The sequence below is a fragment of the Myxocyprinus asiaticus genome, chromosome 5, assembly GCF_019703515.2.
Source record: "Myxocyprinus asiaticus isolate MX2 ecotype Aquarium Trade chromosome 5, UBuf_Myxa_2, whole genome shotgun sequence".
Classification (NCBI taxonomy): domain Eukaryota; kingdom Metazoa; phylum Chordata; class Actinopteri; order Cypriniformes; family Catostomidae; genus Myxocyprinus; species Myxocyprinus asiaticus.
In genome coordinates, this window is record NC_059348.1 from 12,540,307 (window position 1) to 12,560,110 (window position 19,804).

General features: G+C 37.3%; 1 protein-coding gene and 1 long non-coding RNA gene across 4 annotated transcripts in view; one reads left to right on the forward strand and one right to left on the reverse strand.

The window, feature by feature from the left end:
* On the reverse strand, positions 1–17,431 carry LOC127440965 (guanylate kinase-like). Of its 3 annotated transcripts, XM_051698062.1 has the most exons (9): positions 16,236–16,364; positions 13,095–13,457; positions 8,934–9,047; positions 6,904–6,945; positions 5,296–5,392; positions 4,928–5,066; positions 4,711–4,795; positions 3,373–3,458; positions 1–3,241 (listed from the first exon to the last, which is right to left on the reverse strand). In XM_051698062.1, the coding sequence occupies exons 3-9, from the start codon at positions 9,043–9,045 to the stop codon at positions 3,206–3,208; spliced, it is 597 nt and encodes a 198-aa protein (XP_051554022.1). In that variant the 5' UTR covers positions 9,046–9,047; positions 13,095–13,457; positions 16,236–16,364; the 3' UTR covers positions 1–3,205. The 3 variants fall into 3 exon arrangements, with proteins under 3 accessions (XP_051554022.1, XP_051554021.1, XP_051554020.1); XM_051698061.1 differs by lacking the exons at positions 13,095–13,457; positions 16,236–16,364 and adding an exon at positions 17,307–17,431; XM_051698060.1 differs by lacking the exon at positions 13,095–13,457 and having other exon boundaries at positions 16,236–16,357.
* LOC127440975 (uncharacterized) overlaps positions 16,692–19,804 on the forward strand; it is a 16,351-nt gene continuing 13,238 nt past the window's right edge. Inside the window, exon 1 of the long non-coding RNA XR_007897257.1 lies at positions 16,692–16,864. This is a non-coding gene — a long non-coding RNA (uncharacterized LOC127440975). The remainder of the gene's footprint in view (positions 16,865–19,804) is intronic.

A 19,804-nucleotide genomic window follows, 5' to 3' on the forward strand; every position in this document is an offset into this window, starting at 1 on the left:
CACTTGGCGTAGTTTTATTACACTTGCACGGTACATGTTAATAGTTCTAGAATATAAATTAAAAACAGCAATGACATATTTGGTTTATAAATGCATTTCTCAAAGTGATTTTCAAACAGACACCACAAACAATGTTTGACATGTTTCTAACACAACTTAAGGAATTGTCTCAAGGTGCACAAAGGAATGACGTGAAACTGAGATAAAGTTGTACAGAAGTAACAAACCCTAGAGAAGACAAACCATGGAGTCTTTAAGTTTTCAAAACCTTTGTTCCATTTTGATAAAGTTCCACTAGATTCATTGGTGTCTATACATTAAAATGTATGCCAAAAACATGTTAAATAATTATTATGCTCCCTGCACTAACTGTAATGCAATTGATGGGTAATGTATACAGTACTTCAAGGTTTGAGAGAAACTTATAAACATTGAGATGGCAACCTCACTTTTGCTCAACTTCAGCCACAGTGTATTTACTAGTTAAAATAGTTACAAAAACACATTTTAAAGGTCAATCTATTATACTAATAACTTCAATAACGTGGACCGTAAGCGGTTCCAGCTCAGGTGTTATATATGGGAAAAGACAGTGACTTGATCATTGACACCTATTTTAACAAATGAAATGACCATTTACGATCCATCACTATAAGTCAAATGACCCGATTCGCTGTTTTTCGGCATCAGGCACTTTTATTGTTAATACATTTATTGTTTGGTAATAAACAGTGTGTAAAAAAATTCACAAGTACAAATTCGGGTAAAAAAAAAAAATGTTATGTTTTGTAGTTTAAATAAAATAAATAATACTAATAATAATTTAAAAAAAAAAAAAGTAAAGAACATGTATGCATCATATTTCACCCCCAAATCAAAACAAAAATACATTTATTTTCTTTAAAAAATAAAGCCTATTTTTAGGACCATTAAAATGTAAAACTTTCTCTTTCTTTTGATTTTGGGTTGAAATGCAACCTGCACACTATAACAACTAAGCTTTTAACAGGTTGTACATTTTGATTTCCAAACTATTTTAAGTCAGACATTAGACTCATTAGAAAGACCTGAAGCATCTGAAAATCTACGAAAGCACAGCAAACATATGAGACTAAATGCTTTCCATATGTACATAACATCACACACCTCAACAATCATTTCTTAAAACATACTATGGTTCTACACGACTCATGGCTGTTTATAAGCTGCCCTGTACAAAAAAACAATTCCTGCACTGGCCATTAACCCTTTATAAAACTCTCAGAGCTGGTAAACAAGGTACATATAATTATGGACAATAATTCACTTTAACATAAACAATATGGATGTAATATGCATTTAAAACATGGTTAACATGGACGCAACCTCTATCATTAATTCAGAATGAGTTATAAGTTTAGAAAAAAAACCCTTGCTTGACTTGTAAGTATAGATGTGACACACCATCCATATGTGTAGATGTTAGCTCTGAACTTTGTAAATGGAAAACTACTTATCCATGTATATCCAGCAGTAACTACGACAGAATCTAGGTTATCTTAAGCATAGTCAGCATGGAAAAATGTAAAAATAAATTAGTGAAGTCTGCAATTTGTTTTGTGCATTATCTCATCCTTCAACAAAAAATGTCCATCAAAACACAACCCTGTTTCAAAGACAAAGACTTGAGTGTTTTAAATAAAGTCATGTGTTTTTGATCTCTCACCAAGGAATTAAAGTAGCACACTTTGTCTTATTAATGGTAAGTTCAGCATCTACTCAACATGGAACAAACAACATTAGCCTGCACCTTTAAATAAGTGAATGCATTTTTCATTCTGCTGCTGTTGGAGTTCATAAAATCTTCCCTGGGTGGAATGTGCTGATCTCAAAACATCGATTATGATGGAAGTTGTAAAAAGGGATAATTTTCTATCCGTTCCGGAGTGGAACTTCAATAAATTGCCCTTGAAGGTCTCTGCGTTGTTCTGTCTATTCTAAGCACTGAAGTAAAGCAATTATTGTTAATTTACACTTTACAAATTGATTCCGTTATTCATTTTATCTGACTCCAATTTTATATTAATCTGACTCCAATTTAAATTGACCTCTAATTTAGATTACAGCTCTAATTAACTTCTGGTCATTTTTTTAATTTGATCTTTTTAAGTTATTGATTACTCTGAATCATCCTAAATTTCATTATCCTTTCATTCGGGTCCCGATTGCCGCTTAGAGTCATATGCCGGCCGATTAATTGCATAGATCTCACGGACACAAAATCGCCAGCCCGTTCATAGTCAGAGGTTGCAGTTCGGCCGCCTACTGCTTGCTCATAACCAGATGATAGTTTTATTTAGTCACGTTTCATACAACTTGCTAAGACGGTGATAAGCAGTGACTGGTAGTCTTACGTGGTTTTCTCCTATTCATAAGCTCCAGTAATTATCATTATCCTGGACATAAGTTTGCGGTAACAAAGGGCGTCCCTCGAATCTACCGGTGATAAATGATTTCGGATGAATACAGAATAAATCAAAAAGTAACAATTTATTTGTCAGGTAGGATTTAAAACGTAAGTTACAAAATCAATCAAAGCCAATTTCACTCATGATCAGAATAAATAAACATTTCTAAAAATAAAAGAAGTCAAAGAAACATACTTGACAAAACTACATGCAGCGGTACAGCATGGGAGATCTGCTTACAGATTCCCAGAGCTCCTCTGCCATCCTTCCTTAAGTATCAAATGATTCTATTGTTATTTCAGATGTGTATGTTTGATGTTATTTAGGATTTGGTTTACAATTTAGGGAGTTGTAAGTGGACCTTTGAAACTTGATTGAGTAGGTCGTTTGAGGTTTACAAAGAATACACCTAATCTGCACACAGCATCTGGTCTCTGTGAGAAATCTGGGAGGGGTCGTACCCCTGATAGAATACAGTGTTTTACTAAGTTCTTAAATCTTTCTTGTGATTTGACTTTGCTGAAAGGGAATGAGACCGTTTTACCAGTTGCACTGAGACCTCTTGAATGATACCAAACATGTATGATTTGCATTTTATGGTCCTTAAAAAGTAGGGAGTGTTGTCTTAGGTGGTGATGCTCATCTGTGTGAGAGTTTTATGACGTTGGTTCTCACAGAGCCTTTTGGGTGTAGACAATTCAGTGCCAGCCTTACAAAGTGAATGGAGAGGTTGCTGCGGTTAGCAGGTGGGTTCTCATCTAGGCCTTGTTGTTGTCTTTGACCTTCTGGATTTCCTGTTTGACGAAGAGATACCAAACAGAACTTAATACCGAATGAATGTTTGAGGATGTCACAAAGAAAATTAGGAGTTATCTTAGTCACTAAAATGATATTAGTGATGAGCATTCAGACATGAAAACATTACCTCAAGAAGAGCATCTTTTAATTTGCCATATGCCACGTTAACATCTTCATTAATGATGAGCACATGGAATAAACCCGGCTCTTTGCCTGAAATATGGTTAGAAACATTAGTTAGTCATGTACATTGGTTCCACATGAATCAATTAAGTTACATCAACATATTTTTTCCTCTCGGTTTAGTTCATTAATTCTTTGTCAGAAAACAAGTTCTCGTAATTTCAACATAATGGAATAAAGTTATTTCTAAATGACCCAATTAAGTATGGATGAATGAACGTTACATTTATACAGCACTTTTCTGACACTACACTCAAAGCACTTTACATGTTGAACAGGGGACTCTCCTCAACCACCACCAGTGAGCAGCATCCACCTAGATGATGTGACTGCAGCCATAGTGTGCCAGTACCCTCACCACACACCAGCTAATGGTGGAGAGGAGAGAGTACAGTTATAGAGCCAATTAGTGGATGGGGATGATTGAGAATGGCTAATGGGGGAATTTAGCCAGGACACCAGGGTTACACCCCTACTCTTTTCGAGAAGTGCCCTGGGATTTTAATGACCACAGAGAGTCAGGACCTCGGTTTAACGTCTCATCCGAAGGACGGTGCCTTTTTACAGTATAGTGTTCCCGTCAATATACTGGGGCATTAGGACCCACACAGACTGCAGGGTGAACACCACCTTCTGGCCTTCTTAACACCTCTTCCAGCAGCAACCTAGTTTTCACCAAGAGGTCTCCCATCCAGGTACTGACCAGGCTCAACCCTGCTTAGCTTCAGTGGGCAACTGGTCTTGAGCTACAGGGTGATAGCCTCTAAGTGATTTTTTGTAATGTTTTTTTTTTTTTAAGTTTGTGTTCTTTTTGCACCGTTGTTGAACATACTTGATTGGTTCACATTCCCCCTGCATAATGTAATCGAGTAGAGTGCACATTTTAGAGAATTACATTAATCGAAAGCAAAGAAAACAAGTACAGAAGAGAAACAATTTTGTTGTGTACATCACAAATAATGTGATTTAGTAAATCGGACAACCTGAGGTTTCCCGTTTTTTTCTGTGTTGGTTTTCCACACTTTTTGACCAGTGAATTACTATGACTTGTCGAGTTGTTCTTGTTTACTGTGCTGTTAATGTATTAAAAACATATTAATATTTTTTAATAAAAAAATAAATAAAAAAAAAGGCAATGTCTAGCTTATGAAATACTGATTATAACTAGAAAAATGCATAGTATATTCACTATAGAAATGGCCATTACTTAAAAGATATCCATTGGAAATCACAATTTTAAAATGTACAATGCAATCCCTAGTATTTGGGTACTGACACTTACTTATTTCCATGTCAACCTTTGCTGCATGTAAACGTTTTTGTAGACTCTCCTCGGACTCTGTTTTTCTGTCCCTTAATCGTTTTTCCTGAATAAATAAATAAATAATACGAGGGAGGTTAAAATTTGCATATAGAAGGGAATTCATTCAAACACAAAACCCCAGCATCAACAGTTTAGAGAGAGGACATGTTAACAAAAGATTCAGAGTTTTTCCTACCAGGATGTCCATTGATGGAGGCTGGATGGACACATAGATTGGGTTGAGATCTGTTCTCTTAATGTTCTTCACGCCCTGCATGTCAATGTCCAAAATACAAATCAAATTCTTGGCTTGAACAGCCTGTACAGCTGCTTTACTGTGAAAGAGGCGAAGATAATATTAGTTTGTAGCCAACACGTTTGGAATGATTTGAGGGTGAGTTAATGACAACAGAATTTTTCTTTTTGGGTGAAGTAAAAATGAAATGCACATAATAACACAAATGTTTAAAATAAATGATATTGGTGGTTTCGAAGAAAAGGACATTCCCATCAGTGCGGTCCCTTCACATACAAATACATATGATTTTGCAAGGTGGACTATACCTCGTTCCATACATATTCCCAGAAAATTCAGCATTTTCGATAAATTCCCCATTTGCTATGCTGGCATGCATAACTTCCTTGGTCACGTAATGATAATCTGGAGAAAAAAAAACCCCAATAAGAACGTTTTCAGAAGATAAATCACAAACAGAGATGAAAGTTGGGAGTAATATCTTATTTGGTCATTGTTATCGATTAAAATTCACCAACATACCAATGCTGTTGATTAGTCAACACATCTGCAAAGCATGTATGAGCAATTTGTTCATGTACATTCATACTGCTAACCACCTGTTCATGGACAAAGTCTGTCTTCTGCTGTGCTAATCCATGTGCTTATGAAGCGCAAGTTCAGCAAGATGTCGTCACGCATGGAGGCAGCAGCCTCTTCGGGACAAAAAACACGTTTTTGTTTTTTTACTTGAACTTGATGTACAGCTTTGATTTGATTTAGTTTGATTACCAACTTAGCTAGCTGTTGTTTTTTTTTATAATACACAACTCTGAAGAATGGATCTAGTAGTACAGCACACTAAATACAGAAGATAGCATATTTATAAACTTTTTTGTCAGTGTAGTATATAACGTTATGCAACCAATCTAAGTTGAAGGCTAACACGGTAAATTTGCGAGCTATCAAAAACTTAAGCAACTCGAAGGGTGTTTTCATGTAGAAGAAAAAACAAAACATGAACTGATTTTTTTATTAAAAGTAAAACACAAACAAAATGTTTTAAAAATATTGCAATTTACTCTGATTTTGTTACAAATATGCTTTAATGAAGTTGAGGATACTTAAAAGAAACCTACCGTATTTTTCGGAAATAAAGTCGCACCTGAATACAAGTCGCACCTGGTCAAAATCGAGTTGTTCAGAGACAAAAAAACCAAACAAAAAAAACCACAGATAAGTCGCATCTCTGTATAAGTCGCACTGACAGAGATTGTTTGCGGCAAGCTTCCGAAAATATGCATCTCTATGCTTTGTAACTCTAACAGCTTTCAGTTTGTGAGTAAACCAATATACCTGTTGTATTCTATTCATTCATTAACTTTAGTGACTGTCTATCTGTGGACATTTCTGATATTTGAACCCTCTAAGCTGTGCATTAATTATTCGGTTCACTGACTGAATGTTTTTACTAAGAGTGTGATGAAACGTCATTTTATTGGCATGCAAGAAGTTGCGTTTGACAGCGGTCTAGAGTTTGTTTGAAAAATAATGTTATGATGGACAGAATATTGAAACTTTTACTGTCTCCAGTGACTGATGTTTTCATCTGTTTGTGTGTAAGCATGTGTTTTGGTGTGCGTGCGTTTGAACGTCCAACATTAATTACGTATAAATTATGTATGCAAGTCGCTTCGGACTATAAATCGCAGGACCTAAAACAAACGTGACTTATATTCCTGAAAGTACAGTACTAGGTTGATAACTGCACATTGTGTTTGTTACACTAATTTTTCTGTGGGTTCTACAACATTTTAAAACATTAGACTGCAATGTAACCTAACTGCAACCTTGTGAAAACGTTTTGTGGTCACTGGGTTGTGTTTTATAAATCTTTTCAGAATGTGATGTTCACTCCTATTAGATCACAGTCTTACCTTTACCGTTCTCCTCTCCTGGACGAGGGCTTCGTGTTGTATCTGGAAAAGAGACAATTCTTTGTCAAATAAACATTTAAGAACTTGGCTACTGATGGATGAGGCTAAGGTTTTCTCTACTTTTCTTGGTATTGAAATATCTGGGGTCTGGTATAATCTGACACATGATGAGATTCTAGTGCAGAAAACTAGGGATGGAAATTGTAATAATTAAAACCAACTAACTATATAATCAATACAATTCTTAAACAAAATTGGATGTGTAACTACACTTTTTCATATACTGTATATAAACAGCAAGTTACTGCATTGCCTGATTGGAGTCTCACAAGCATTTAAAAACATTACATAAAGTAACAGTTCTTATTTCATTTACTGTTGGGCATTACTGAAAATTAATTCATGAGACACTCTGACTGAATTTATGCGTTTTTTCCCCCCGTTAATATAGCGAGCTAAAAAGAGCAATTTGTACAGGACAAGGAATGTCAATTTTCAGACATTTTCATAATCGATTGCCATGGAAATGAATGATTAATCAATCAATCATTAAACTGTTAACGTTAATACCGCAAAACGCACGTGAAGGACTCCTAATAATTTCTGCATGTAGCCTATTGTTAAAATATAATTTAAATTAATACACTTAAGAAATGCAGTATTGGCATTTTCCTCTTAAAATATTCTTAGTTCAGTGTATTTTAATACATTTAGGCTATATTTACTAAGAATCTGTGAATGGTTTAATTACTGTTAATGAATTACTATTAATAATAACTTGTATACAAGATACATATTTAAGTTCATTAAAACTTTACGTTGGTGGATCATGGGATATTTCGGACCTTTGCACTTATTTTTTTATTTGAAATTAAGTCAAATCATAACACGGATACTGCTTCTCTGGTGCTGGTGAGATTTCAGCTGAATGTGCCTTCGTGCTTTCCCGCCGATCACTGACGTAATTGTTAGGGATGCTACGATACCACTTTTTCTCATCCGATCCGATGCCTGGAAACTCTGTATCGGCCGATATCGATCCCGATCTGATACTAGTGTTGTTGTTTTTTTTCCAAAATCTGTTTAGAATATCTATACTTCACTTTGTGATACTAATTGGGGTACTCTTTTATACGCAAAGAAACACAATCCTCTAACTACACATTATTTCAGTAAAAATGTATAGCCAGTGCTGGGTAGTATGTAATCAGAGCCTGAGCCAATACTTTTTTGCGACAAACTTTACATTGATGGTGCCTTGTGGGTCTTTAACATATCCAAAGTAATCCCAGACAGCAGACTTCGACCGCTTTGGCAGCGGAAATAAAGGTTCGGGCTCAGAAATGTCTCTATGATGCGCTCGTGCTGCACTTCTGATGTGCTCTTGAAGCGCTGCGCTGTGCTCGTGACACCAGCATGTCACCTTTAACACTGAGTGACAGTCGAACGTAACATGAAGAAGGCGCAATTTAAAGATTTATTTGATCTCGCCAAGTTTATATGATGCTATGCAAATGTCACAGATTCTGTCTTAATTTAACTGAGTTGGGTTTTAGAAAAGTTCTGAAAATAAATCGGTCTAAATATTCATGCAGTACTGTGCATTTCAACGGTATGATCACGGCCCGTTTTTAAACCAAGGTATATTGTAAAACCTTGAAATCATTGCATCCCTAGTTGGGATGAAACAAGGAGATCAACAGTGCTTGCTGTCATGTTGTACTTCAATTTGTCCTGAAATCAATTAATTGATGATCAATAAGTTTAACTGATCAAATTATTGCTTAATCAATATCCCTATTCGGGACTGGTCCCGAACACTGCATACACAGGTCGTGCTGTATGTTTCGTGCTGTAGAGTCACGGAGCTCTGCAGGAAACACTGTCAAAGTTTTTTATGGTGTATGGTGTTCCATCTGCATTGGTGGAAATTTGCATTTTAGGGAACTGTTAAACTGGAAGTTATGAAAATCATACGGTATGAGAACCGTAATGTGATAATGTGCTCATTATCACATTAAAAAACTTACGGGATACACTGAAGCCAAATACACCATCAAACTCTTGGAGTAGTTTCTTGAGCAGAGTGCTTTTCCCAGCCCCAGATGGTCCACTCATGACCACAGGCCTTGGTCCAGCCATCGCTGCATTCACAACAGAGACAAAGAGAGTGTGTGTTAGATTACTTATGGGCCTTTCACACTGGCAGTTTAGCAATAAAAGTTTAGCAGTTTTTCAAACCGGGGAGAAGACCATGGTACCGAACCCCAGAGTACCAGTAGAAGGTGATCTGAGTTCAGTTGCAATGGAACGAGTGAGAAAGCAACCTGTACTAGGGTCCGCACTTCAGGATTCAGGAATTAAAAGGGCTTGCACATGCGTTTTTGCATGACGACATTGTCAAAAACAAATCGCACTCAGATTCGGACTGCAGTAACCATACCCAGTATGAAAACCACCAATACAGACAACATTAACTTTTACTTTCACATTGAAGTCACTGTCATTCAAGGACGACTCAGGCTTAACATCAATGAAACCATTGTCTTGTTGTTCAAGTCTAACCCTCTGAGCTCTAAATGATGATTACAAACTTTTAGAAGAAACTTTCAAACCCTTTTCAGTCTAAAATAACAGAAAGTAGAGGCTACAATGAATGGTCGAAGCAAATCTAATTAACAGAGCCACTGTACGTTGAAAGCAACTTCATATTCATGAAAGTGCTGAGCTAATCTTGGCATGTTCCAACAGGACTACAGCAGCACAATCGCTTGTTAGCTCTGACTGAGGTAATGAGCTAAGAAGTCCACTAATTGGAGACGATCCTCTGAGGACAGTTCAATGACTACAATGAAAGTGGATAAGGAAAAATGGCAATAAGGTCCTATTGTATTCAAGCTGAATACAAACCAACAAACCAGACCCATTCAAAAGAAAACTGAAACAAAAAAAATGAGTAAAAAAATCAAATCTATTTTGCCTAAGCTGCTAACATGTTCCAGTATGATTGAAAAGCAATGCCTCTTCCATACAAAAACTGTTTATTCACACACCAAAAGGTATCTTTGTTTTGTAGGGTATAACTACACAGATTTACATATTCAAATAACATTTTAAAATCTATTACAATCTAAAAAGCACTCTATATAGCTTACCTTGCTCAAGTATTAACGTGTCACTTGGGTGTGCACCAAAGAAACAAATAAACACACAAAGTCACTATGATCTGAACATGAGGTTGTGTGTACGTTTTAATAATTTCCTGCTCCCATCAGCTTGCTGGAAGTCAAACCCATCCGACAGTCCAGCCCTCTTTTCACAAGAGACTACCATGGTATCAATTTCCGACTCTGCACTAAGAAACACCCAATTTTTTAAACACAACTCAAAAGTATTTTTTTTTTTGGGGGGATTTTTCCCCTTTTTCTCCCAATTTGGAATGCCCAATTCCCAATGCGCTCTAAGTCCTCGTGGTCGCATAGTGATTTGCCTCAGTCCGGGTGGCGGAGGACGAATCCCAGTTGCCTCCGCGTCTGAGACAGTCAACCCACGCATCTTATCACGTGGCTTGTTGAGCGCGTTGCCACGGAGACATAGCGCATGTGGAGGCTTCACGCCATCCACCGCGGCAACCACGCTCAATTCACCATGCGCCCCACCGAGAACAAACCACATTATAGCGACCACGAGGAGGTTACCCCATGTGACTCTACCCTCCCTAGCAACCGGGCCAATTTGGTTGCTTAGGAGACCTGGCTGGAGTCACTCAGCACGCCCTGGGATTCGAACTAGCGAACCTCCAGGGGTGGTAGCCAGCGTATTTTACCACTGAGCTACCCAGGCCCCCCGTTGTGTGTACGTTTTAATAATTTCCTGCTCCCATCAGCTTGCTGGAAGTCAAACCCATCCGACAGTCCAGCCCTCTTTTCACAAGAGACTACCATGGTATCAATTCCCGACTCTGCGCTAAGAAACACCCAATTTTTTCAAACACAACTCAAAAGTATTAATTCAAGCTCTAAAATGAGGGCAAAAGTGCAATTATAGTGAATTTGTGTCCTTCATGATTTTTTTTTTAAACTTTAAATACTACATTATTTTATTTTTATTTTATTTATTTTTTTAAAAAGATAATCAGTGTCATTATCATTCATACCACCAGTTTAAATGATAAACTACATTTTTTTGGATGATTCTCCCTAAACCCATCCAGAAATGGTCTTGTTGTAATTAACCCCAAACCAAAAAAAATAAATAAAGAAATAAAAAAAATAACACACACACACACACACACACACTCACTCACTATATATATATATATATATATACACACAGGTGCATCTCAATAAATTAGACTGTCGTGGAAAAGTTCATTTATTTCAGTAATTCAACTCAAATTGTGAAACTCGTGTATTAAATAAATTCAATGCACACAGACTGAAGTAGTTTAAGTCTTTGGTTCTTTTAATTGTGATGATTTTGGCTCACATTTAACAAAAACCCACCAATTCACTATCTCAAAAAATTAGAATACATCATAAGACCAATAAAAAAAACATTTTTAGTGAATTGTTGGCCTTCTGGAAAGTATGTTCATTTACTGTATATGTACTCAATACTTGGTAGGGGCTCCTTTTGCTTTAATTACTGCCTCAATTCGGCGTGGCATGGAGGTGATCAGTTTGTGGCACTGCTGAGGTGGTATGGAAGCCCAGGTTTCTTTGACAGTGGCCTTCAGCTCATCTGCATTTTTTGGTCTCTTGTTTCTCATTTTCCTCTTGACAATATCCCATAGATTCTCTATGGGGTTCAGGTCTGGTGAGTTTGCTGGCCAGTCAAGCACACCAACACCATGGTCATTTAACCAACTTTTGGTGCTTTTGGCAGTGTGGGCAGGTGCCAAATCCTGCTGGAAAATGAAATCAGCATCTTTAAAAAGCTGGTCATCAGAAGGAAGCATGAAGTGCTCCAAAATTTCTTGGTAAACGGGTGCAGTGACTTTGGTTTTCAAAAACACAATGGACCAACACCAGCAGATGACATTGCACCCCAAACCATCACAGACTGTGGAAACTTAACACTGGACTTCAAGCAACTTGGGCTATGAGCTTCTCCACCCTTCCTCCAGACTCTAGGACCTTGGTTTCCAAATGAAATACAAAACTTGCTCTCATCTGAAAAGAGGACTTTGGACCACCGGGCAACAGTCCAGTTCTTCTTCTCCTTAGCCCAGGTAAGACGCCTCTGACGTTGTCTGTGGTTCAGGAGTAGCTTAACAAGAGGAATACGACAACTGTAGCCAAATTCCTTGACACGTCTGTGTGTGGTGGCTCTTGATACCTTGACCCCAGCATCAGTCCATTCCTTGTGAAGTTCACCCAAATTCTTGAATTGATTTTGCTGGACAATCATAAGGCTGCGGTTCTCTCAGTTGGTTGTGCATCTTTTTCTTCCACACTTTTTCCTTCCACTCAACTTTCTGTTAACATGCTTGGATACAGCTTGTGAACAGCCAGCTTCTTTGGCAATGAATGTTTGTGGCTTATCCTCCTTGTGAAGGGTGTCAATGATTGTCTTCTGGACAACTGTCAGATCAGCAGTCTTCCCCATGATTGTGTAGCCTAGTGAACCAAACTGAGAGACCATTTTGAAGGCTCAGGAAACCTTTGCAGGTGTTTTGAGTTGATTAGCTGATTGGCATGTCACCATATTCTAATTTTTTGAGATAGTGAATTGGTGGGTTTTTGTTAAATGTGAGCCAAAATCATCACAATTAAAAGAACCAAAGACTTAAACTACTTCAGTCTGTGTGCATTGAATTTATTTAATACACGAGTTTCACAATTTGAGTTGAATTACTGAAATAAATGAACTTTTCCACGACATTCTAATTTATTGAGATGCACCTGTATATATATATATATATATATATATATATATATATATATATATATATGTGTGTGTGTGTGTATATATATATATATATACACATACACACACACACACACACACACACATACACATATATATATATATATATATATATATATATATATCTCCTTGATTTTGGAGTAAAATACATTTTCCTGTCAGGCTTCATGAGAACAACCCGTTTAGTTTACAGAGAGCATGTGAAATTGAATGAAAATGGACAGACACTGACACACAGCATGTCTGTATGGAGCATTTACCTTCATTAAACTACATCATACTGCAGGATATCCAATAAAACAAAACAAAAAAGCAAATATCCTAAAATATCTTCAAATGGTCTGTGGAAATAGCCTCAAGTCTCATTCCAGTGAGTACTGAATGTCATCTCTGAGCAAACACAGCTGCGAGTGACATAAGGCTCTTGAAGGTAATGGGGTTGGAGATCTGAACAGCATCATTTCAGTGTCAAAATCAGAGCCACCGGCCAAACTCTCGCTGCCTTTGACTTCACAAGCCAGTTCTCCCACCATGTCTTCCACTACTATTGGGTCTTCCAACTAGTAATGTGGTCAAACCAATGCAAAACAGCAGCTGTAATCCCATGCAAGCACGCATACTGCCTGAAAAAAAAAAAAAAACACACACCAAGATGAAAACAGGCCATCTCATACAGACAGAGAAGGTTTCCCAGAAACGGCTTCTCTCCTGCTTAACAAAGCATGTGCAACTGTGTTTATCTTCAGCTTAAATTCAGTGTCCTGCACAACACCCTTTCCACTGCATTGGCTAATGCTGCAGACATCAGTGTTCTGTAATGAAACCAGTTGAACTCCCACTTTAAATAAATGAACTCCACGTGAAATCAGCACTATTTTAATGGAAGTCATACCGTGCATCTCTTGACATGTGATCAATATTAACTGGTGCTCAAAACTGCATGCTTGTTAAAGACTGCAAGTTTCCTTATTGATTTCACAGGGATTAATGAGGTCAGTGCAACAAATAGAGGACATACAGTAAAGGGTTAAAAATCTGAGACCACGTCGAAAGTCTGGGATTTTTTAAAATTTATAAAGTTTAAGGATTCTGAAAATGTTAAAACCAAGGAAAGATTCTGCACTATTTCTAGGTCAATACTCAAATGCAAGCAAATTTGTGATACTGATCATGTTAACTCCTTTGTACAAAAGGTCAGATTTCCTTGCTTCTGTTAAAGCACACAAAACTCTCTTTTGAACTTTCTCAAATTACGCTGGATAATATGATCATCAGGAGTCCCCGCCAGTTCGAGTGTATGCTGTCATTAAAGCAAAAAAGGGGACATATCAAATACTAATTATTACTAAATTCATTGTCAATTAATCTTTCCACTCAAACTGTAATGAGGACCATTTGTAATGCAACTTCTGGATTAAATAAGAATACTGCAAAATAGAAGCATTTTCACTAGTGATATCACACATTTGGACACCAAAGTGCACAGCAAAATCCCCGGCGTTAAATTAACACTCCTTGGTGTCTCCACGAGTCCACTCTACAAGAGTGTTGAAAACTAACTCTGAGCAGTGTTGAATCTACTCTGTGCTGTGTTGAATGTTGAATTGGCCAAACAGGTCATGAGATCAATCACTCTCTGAGTGATGACTGATCATTAGTGATGACACCTGATGTTAACAAGCAGAATCTACTGAAGGAAAGAGCAACAAGAACAGAAAAACAAGAGAACAGACCAGCAGACACCACAACAATTTAATCTAGACAGACAGATAGACAGACACAGATAGACAGACAGACACAGATAGATAGAGACAGACAGACAGATAGATAGACAGACACAGATAGAGACAGACAGACAGATAGAAACAGATAGATAGACAGACAGACACAGATAGATAGAGACAGACAGACAGACAGAGACAGACAGACACAGATAGAGACAGACAGACAGACACAGATAGAGACAGACAGATAGATAGACAGACAGACACAGATAGACAGACATACAGACACAGATAGATAGACAGACACAGATAGACGGATATACAGACAGAGACAGATAGATAGATATAGATAGACACAGATAGACAGACACAGATAGATAGAGAAAGACAGACACAGATAGATAGAGACAGATAGACAGACAGACAGACACAGATAGACATACAGACACAGATATATAGATACATAGATAGATAGATAGACAGACAGACAGACAGAAACACAGACAAAGAGATAGAGACAGACAAACAGACAGACAGACAGAGACAGATAGATAGACACAGATAGACGGACAGACAGACAGACAGACAGAGGCAGATAGATAGATATAGATAGACACAGATAGATACAGATAGACAGACAGACAGACACAGATAGGCAGACAGACACAGAAAGAGATAGATAGACAGACACAGATAGGCAGACAGACACAGATAGATAAACAGACAGATAGATAGAAAGACAGACAGATAGATCAGAGACAGACAGACACAGATAGACAGACAGACACAGATAGATAGACAGACAGACACAGATAGACGGATAGACAGACAGAGACAGATAGATGGATAGATATAGATAGACACAGATAGACAGACACAGATAGATAGAGACAGATAGATAGATAGACAGACAGACAGACAGACACAGATAGACATACAGACACAGATATATAGATACATAGATAGATAGACAGACAGACAGACAGACAGAAACACAGACAAAGAGATAGAGACAGACAGACAGAGACAGATAGATAGACACAGATAGACGGACAGACAGACAGACAGACAGACAGAGGCAGATAGATAGATATAGATAGACACAGATAGATACAGATAGACAGACAGACAGACACAGATAGGCAGACAGACACAGAAAGAGATAGATAGACAGACACAGATAGGCAGACAGACACAGATAGATAAACAGACAGATAGATAGAAAGACAGACAGATAGATCGAGACAGACAGACACACACAGACAGACACAGATAGATGGACAGACAGACAGACAGACACAGATAGATAGATAGATAGATAGATAGATAGATAGATAGATAGATAGGATATACACTGCACTAATACTGGCATGCACTACCCACTTATTACACATGCATTACACATATACTACTACTATGAATATGACATGCATCTGATTTAATAGAAAGCAAAGACAGAACAACCATGTGATAAAATCAAACCAGCTGTGACAGTAACAATGCGTGCAGTACAATTAGGCTTTATGAAAAACCAAAAATTGCAATGAGACCTTACAGCAACCACTTTCCTCCTGTAACACGTTTAAAGTGATTTGGAAGAATGCAACTGACGACATATGCGACCTGGTGCACGCGAACATCATATATGATTTCAACCGATAGTTAAACTAAACTCACCTGAAAAAAGACGGGAGACAAACCTCACATACATCGGGGGAAAGGAGTGATATGAAATGGGGAGAAAAGCTCTCCCTCCGCCTGAACTCTCCCTCAGGTGACTGATTTTCGCATTAAAGCCATTACTGGCGTCTCGGTGACGTCATCACGCGTGGCCGTCAACAGGGCGCGCGTTTCATGGATCTTTAGAACATCCGCATTTCCTGCCATTACTGAAGCCGCACCAATCTGATAAAGCAGCTGGTTTTGAGATCATATATTCTTATTAGACGACACATCACATACAGATTTTTTTTTAAGTCATATTGTACTAAATAGGACTTGTTCTCCGAGACGTATAGAAATATTTGCGTATTTTTAAATGCGGCGCACGCTTTATTATTATTATTAAATAAAGCAAACTTTGCGCGTTTAGGTTTAAAGCAAGCAGTTCCCGGATGTTGTCGTCAACTGAGGCCTGGTTCTTCTACTACACGCGTGTAAAAGCGTCTGAGCTCATTCAACACTGCTAGCGTGTCTGGAAGCGTAAGAGTCATGTTTGACTCCTCGAGATCTGGAGGGGTGAGAGGGGGTCAGGACCAGTTCAACTGGAATGATGTGAAAGTGGACAAACAGAGAAAATTACTTGAGTGAGTATCCTGCTAGCTGTTGTAACTTCTGCAAGCGGCTGTATAACCCACGTCACTGTGGAATCTACCAGTAAATGTCACAAAGTCCGAATTATATTCATTTAAACATGGTGATGCGCCTTGCGTACTTCAGTGCGTTAATAATAGCGGATCACAGCTCATTAAACTGATATGTGTTTTATATAACACTATGCAGCCTACAGGCTAACAGAGCTAACATGTTTAGAAAGTAAATAGTTATATTGAAATCGAGGTATTACAACACAATTATAATGAATGGTTGAATTTTTAAAATGCATTTATTTAAAGATATAGCTAATCTATAGTGCCAGCATGTTTTAGTGTCCACGTCAGTTTGCCCTGTCCTAAAAGTTCACACTGCATTTGCTGTCTATTTTCTAAAGAAAGTCCTTAGTATTTATGTAAATACGGATACACTTACCTTGTTGCTTTGTATAATCTCTCATTACTTCGTCTTTTGTGTATTCCTAAACACAGTTGTGGGGTTTGTGAGTGAAGACGTGTTGAACGTTGCAGATAAACTACCGAAATTCACATGAGACGCGCACACGACTCGGCAATTTACGAAGGCTACTATGAGAAAGGCCTGGCTCTTGAATATTAATTGAGTCGCCTGGCCGTTGCTTGGCAACCTTAATCTAGCGTCCTGCCGGACTTCTCCTAGAGCGCATGCGTAGCTCATTTATATGCCTTTTAGCCAGGACGAACCTTATTTATTTATTTATTTGCTTAATTGAAACATATGACAATAATTAACATCATAACTTAATCAACAAAAGGAAGAAAAAAAGAGAGAAAAGACAGACGAGAAAAAAAGAAAAGAGGGCAGATAAATTAAATAAGAGTTTACAATTCCAATGCAGAGAATAAATGAAATCCTAAACAAATTATTCATGTTCTGATTGCTTTTTTGTTACAGGGTATCCGTGGGTCCTTAAAAAGTCTTAAATTTACTTTTTAAAATGTAAGGCCATAAAAAGTCTTAAATAACTTAAATAAATTACAAGAAGTCTTAAATTTCATTTGATGAGGTCTTTTGCGGCGTGAATAGAGGAGACGCTTAAAACAGCAGAATCTGCGCGAGTAAAAATCATCTCTCTCTCGTGCATTTAGCAGCTGATGCTTGAGTTTAGTGTGAGCACGCACAGGGAAGTGCATTTTTACTGAACTTACGATGTTACACATGTATAAACCTTAATAAACCCGTTAATCTGAAATGCAAATGCCGTTATTTTGCGTATCTTCCATGGCAGAGAAAAATGAATTCAGACTTAAGGGTGAGCAGTGATGACAGAAATTACATTTTTTAATGAACTGCCCTTTAACTACCTGTTAAAGTATTTGTTAAAGGTATCTGCCAAGAAAAAAAATATAAATGTTATTCAGCAGATGCTAGACCTTATTCGCAGCAGCGATATCTTTGATGTTTAATGACAATGACAACAAGGCTGTGCGGTATAGACGTACAGTCTCTTCGATGAGATGTACTGCAGTTTAAAGTGTTTTTGGATCATTCTGTGTACAAAACATTGAAAAAATATCTTTTCAAGGACACTCAGTAGACAAAAAACTCCAGACAACATGAGTTGTGGAAAATCAGATGGGATATTGGAGCTTTTTACAGATTTATACTTGCATACCTTTGAAGAAATGGTAAGTCTATCCCTCACAGCCTCGTTTCAATTCCCATTAAAAATCAAACATGGCGCTACTGTGAATAAGGTCTATAGACCAATCCTCTTATTTACAAAAATGTCAGCGCATGCGCAGTAAGTGGTGGCAGAAAGCCCGTTGATTGTTGATTTGACAGATTAGAGGATTAAATGAAAGTATGACACAAAACCATCATAAATACAAACATGTACTTAGCGATACAATTACTATAATGATATGAGTTAATAACAAACATGTAATCATGTTCGCTATAAATTTATGCTGCAAAGTTGTGAGTTGAAATGATCTCCTCATTCCAGTCAGCTCTGTTGATGATCTTGAAGTCACAGCAGTCAACGAGAGCCCTCGGAATAATTTTTCAACAACGTAATCCAATAAAAGTTTATTTTTACGCATGTTTTGCCACCACTTCCGTGTTTGACACGGAATAGACAGACAGACAGATAGACAGACAGAGATAGATCGAGACAGACAGACACAGATAGACAGACACATATAGACATTGATAGACAGACAGACAGACAGACTAAAGAGAAGGGTCACAACTTTAGGCTACATACTTTAGGCTACATGCATTCTTAATGATTTAATTTAGAGTTTTAATGTTGTATTAACTCATAAATGCACAATAAAATATATAAACAAAAACATGTCCAGATACATTCAAGTAGCTTCAGTGGTTTTGTATTTACTAGCTAATGAATTAATGTTTTTTATATTTATTTATTTTTATTGCTAAAGTGGTCTTACATTTTTCTTAAAGTTGGCCTTAAAAAGTCTTACATTTCATTCCTTCGAATCTGCAGATACCCTGTGTTAACTGAAAGTGAAATAGTATCCAAATAATGTTTAAATTCTTTTAAGAATACCAGACAGATAGGCTTGCAATTCAAAAACTTGGCGAGGAGGAAGCTCGTGATTATTTATTAGAACGTGATGACGCAGGGTAGGTACTGGGCGAACGTGTGAGACTTATTTAATATTCATGAGCAAGCCTTCCTCCTAGAGCGCATGCGTAGCTCATTTATATGAATTTTAGCTAGGACAAAGCTCATGATTATTTATTAGAACGTGATGACGCAGGGTAGGTACTGGTAATGAAACATAACTCAACATATCATGTCAAAATGCAAAAAAAAAAAAAAAAAAAAAAAAAAAAATAAATAAATAATAAAATTTTCCGGGCGATCGTGTGAGACGTTATTTAATATTCATGAGCAATCCTTCGCCATACTAGGATTCTTA

Coding starts and splice junctions, on each gene's coding strand:
- LOC127440965 (XM_051698060.1), bottom strand. CDS start 16,269: ATGTATGTGAGGTTTGTCTCCCGTCTTTTTTCAG. Junction 5,067..5,295: donor GGGAATATGTATGGAACGAG/GTATAGTCCACC, acceptor CCTCTTTCACAG/TAAAGCAGCTGTACAGGCTG. Junction 3,459..4,710: donor AAAGGTTGACATGGAAATAA/GTAAGTGTCAGT, acceptor ACCATATTTCAG/GCAAAGAGCCGGGTTTATTC.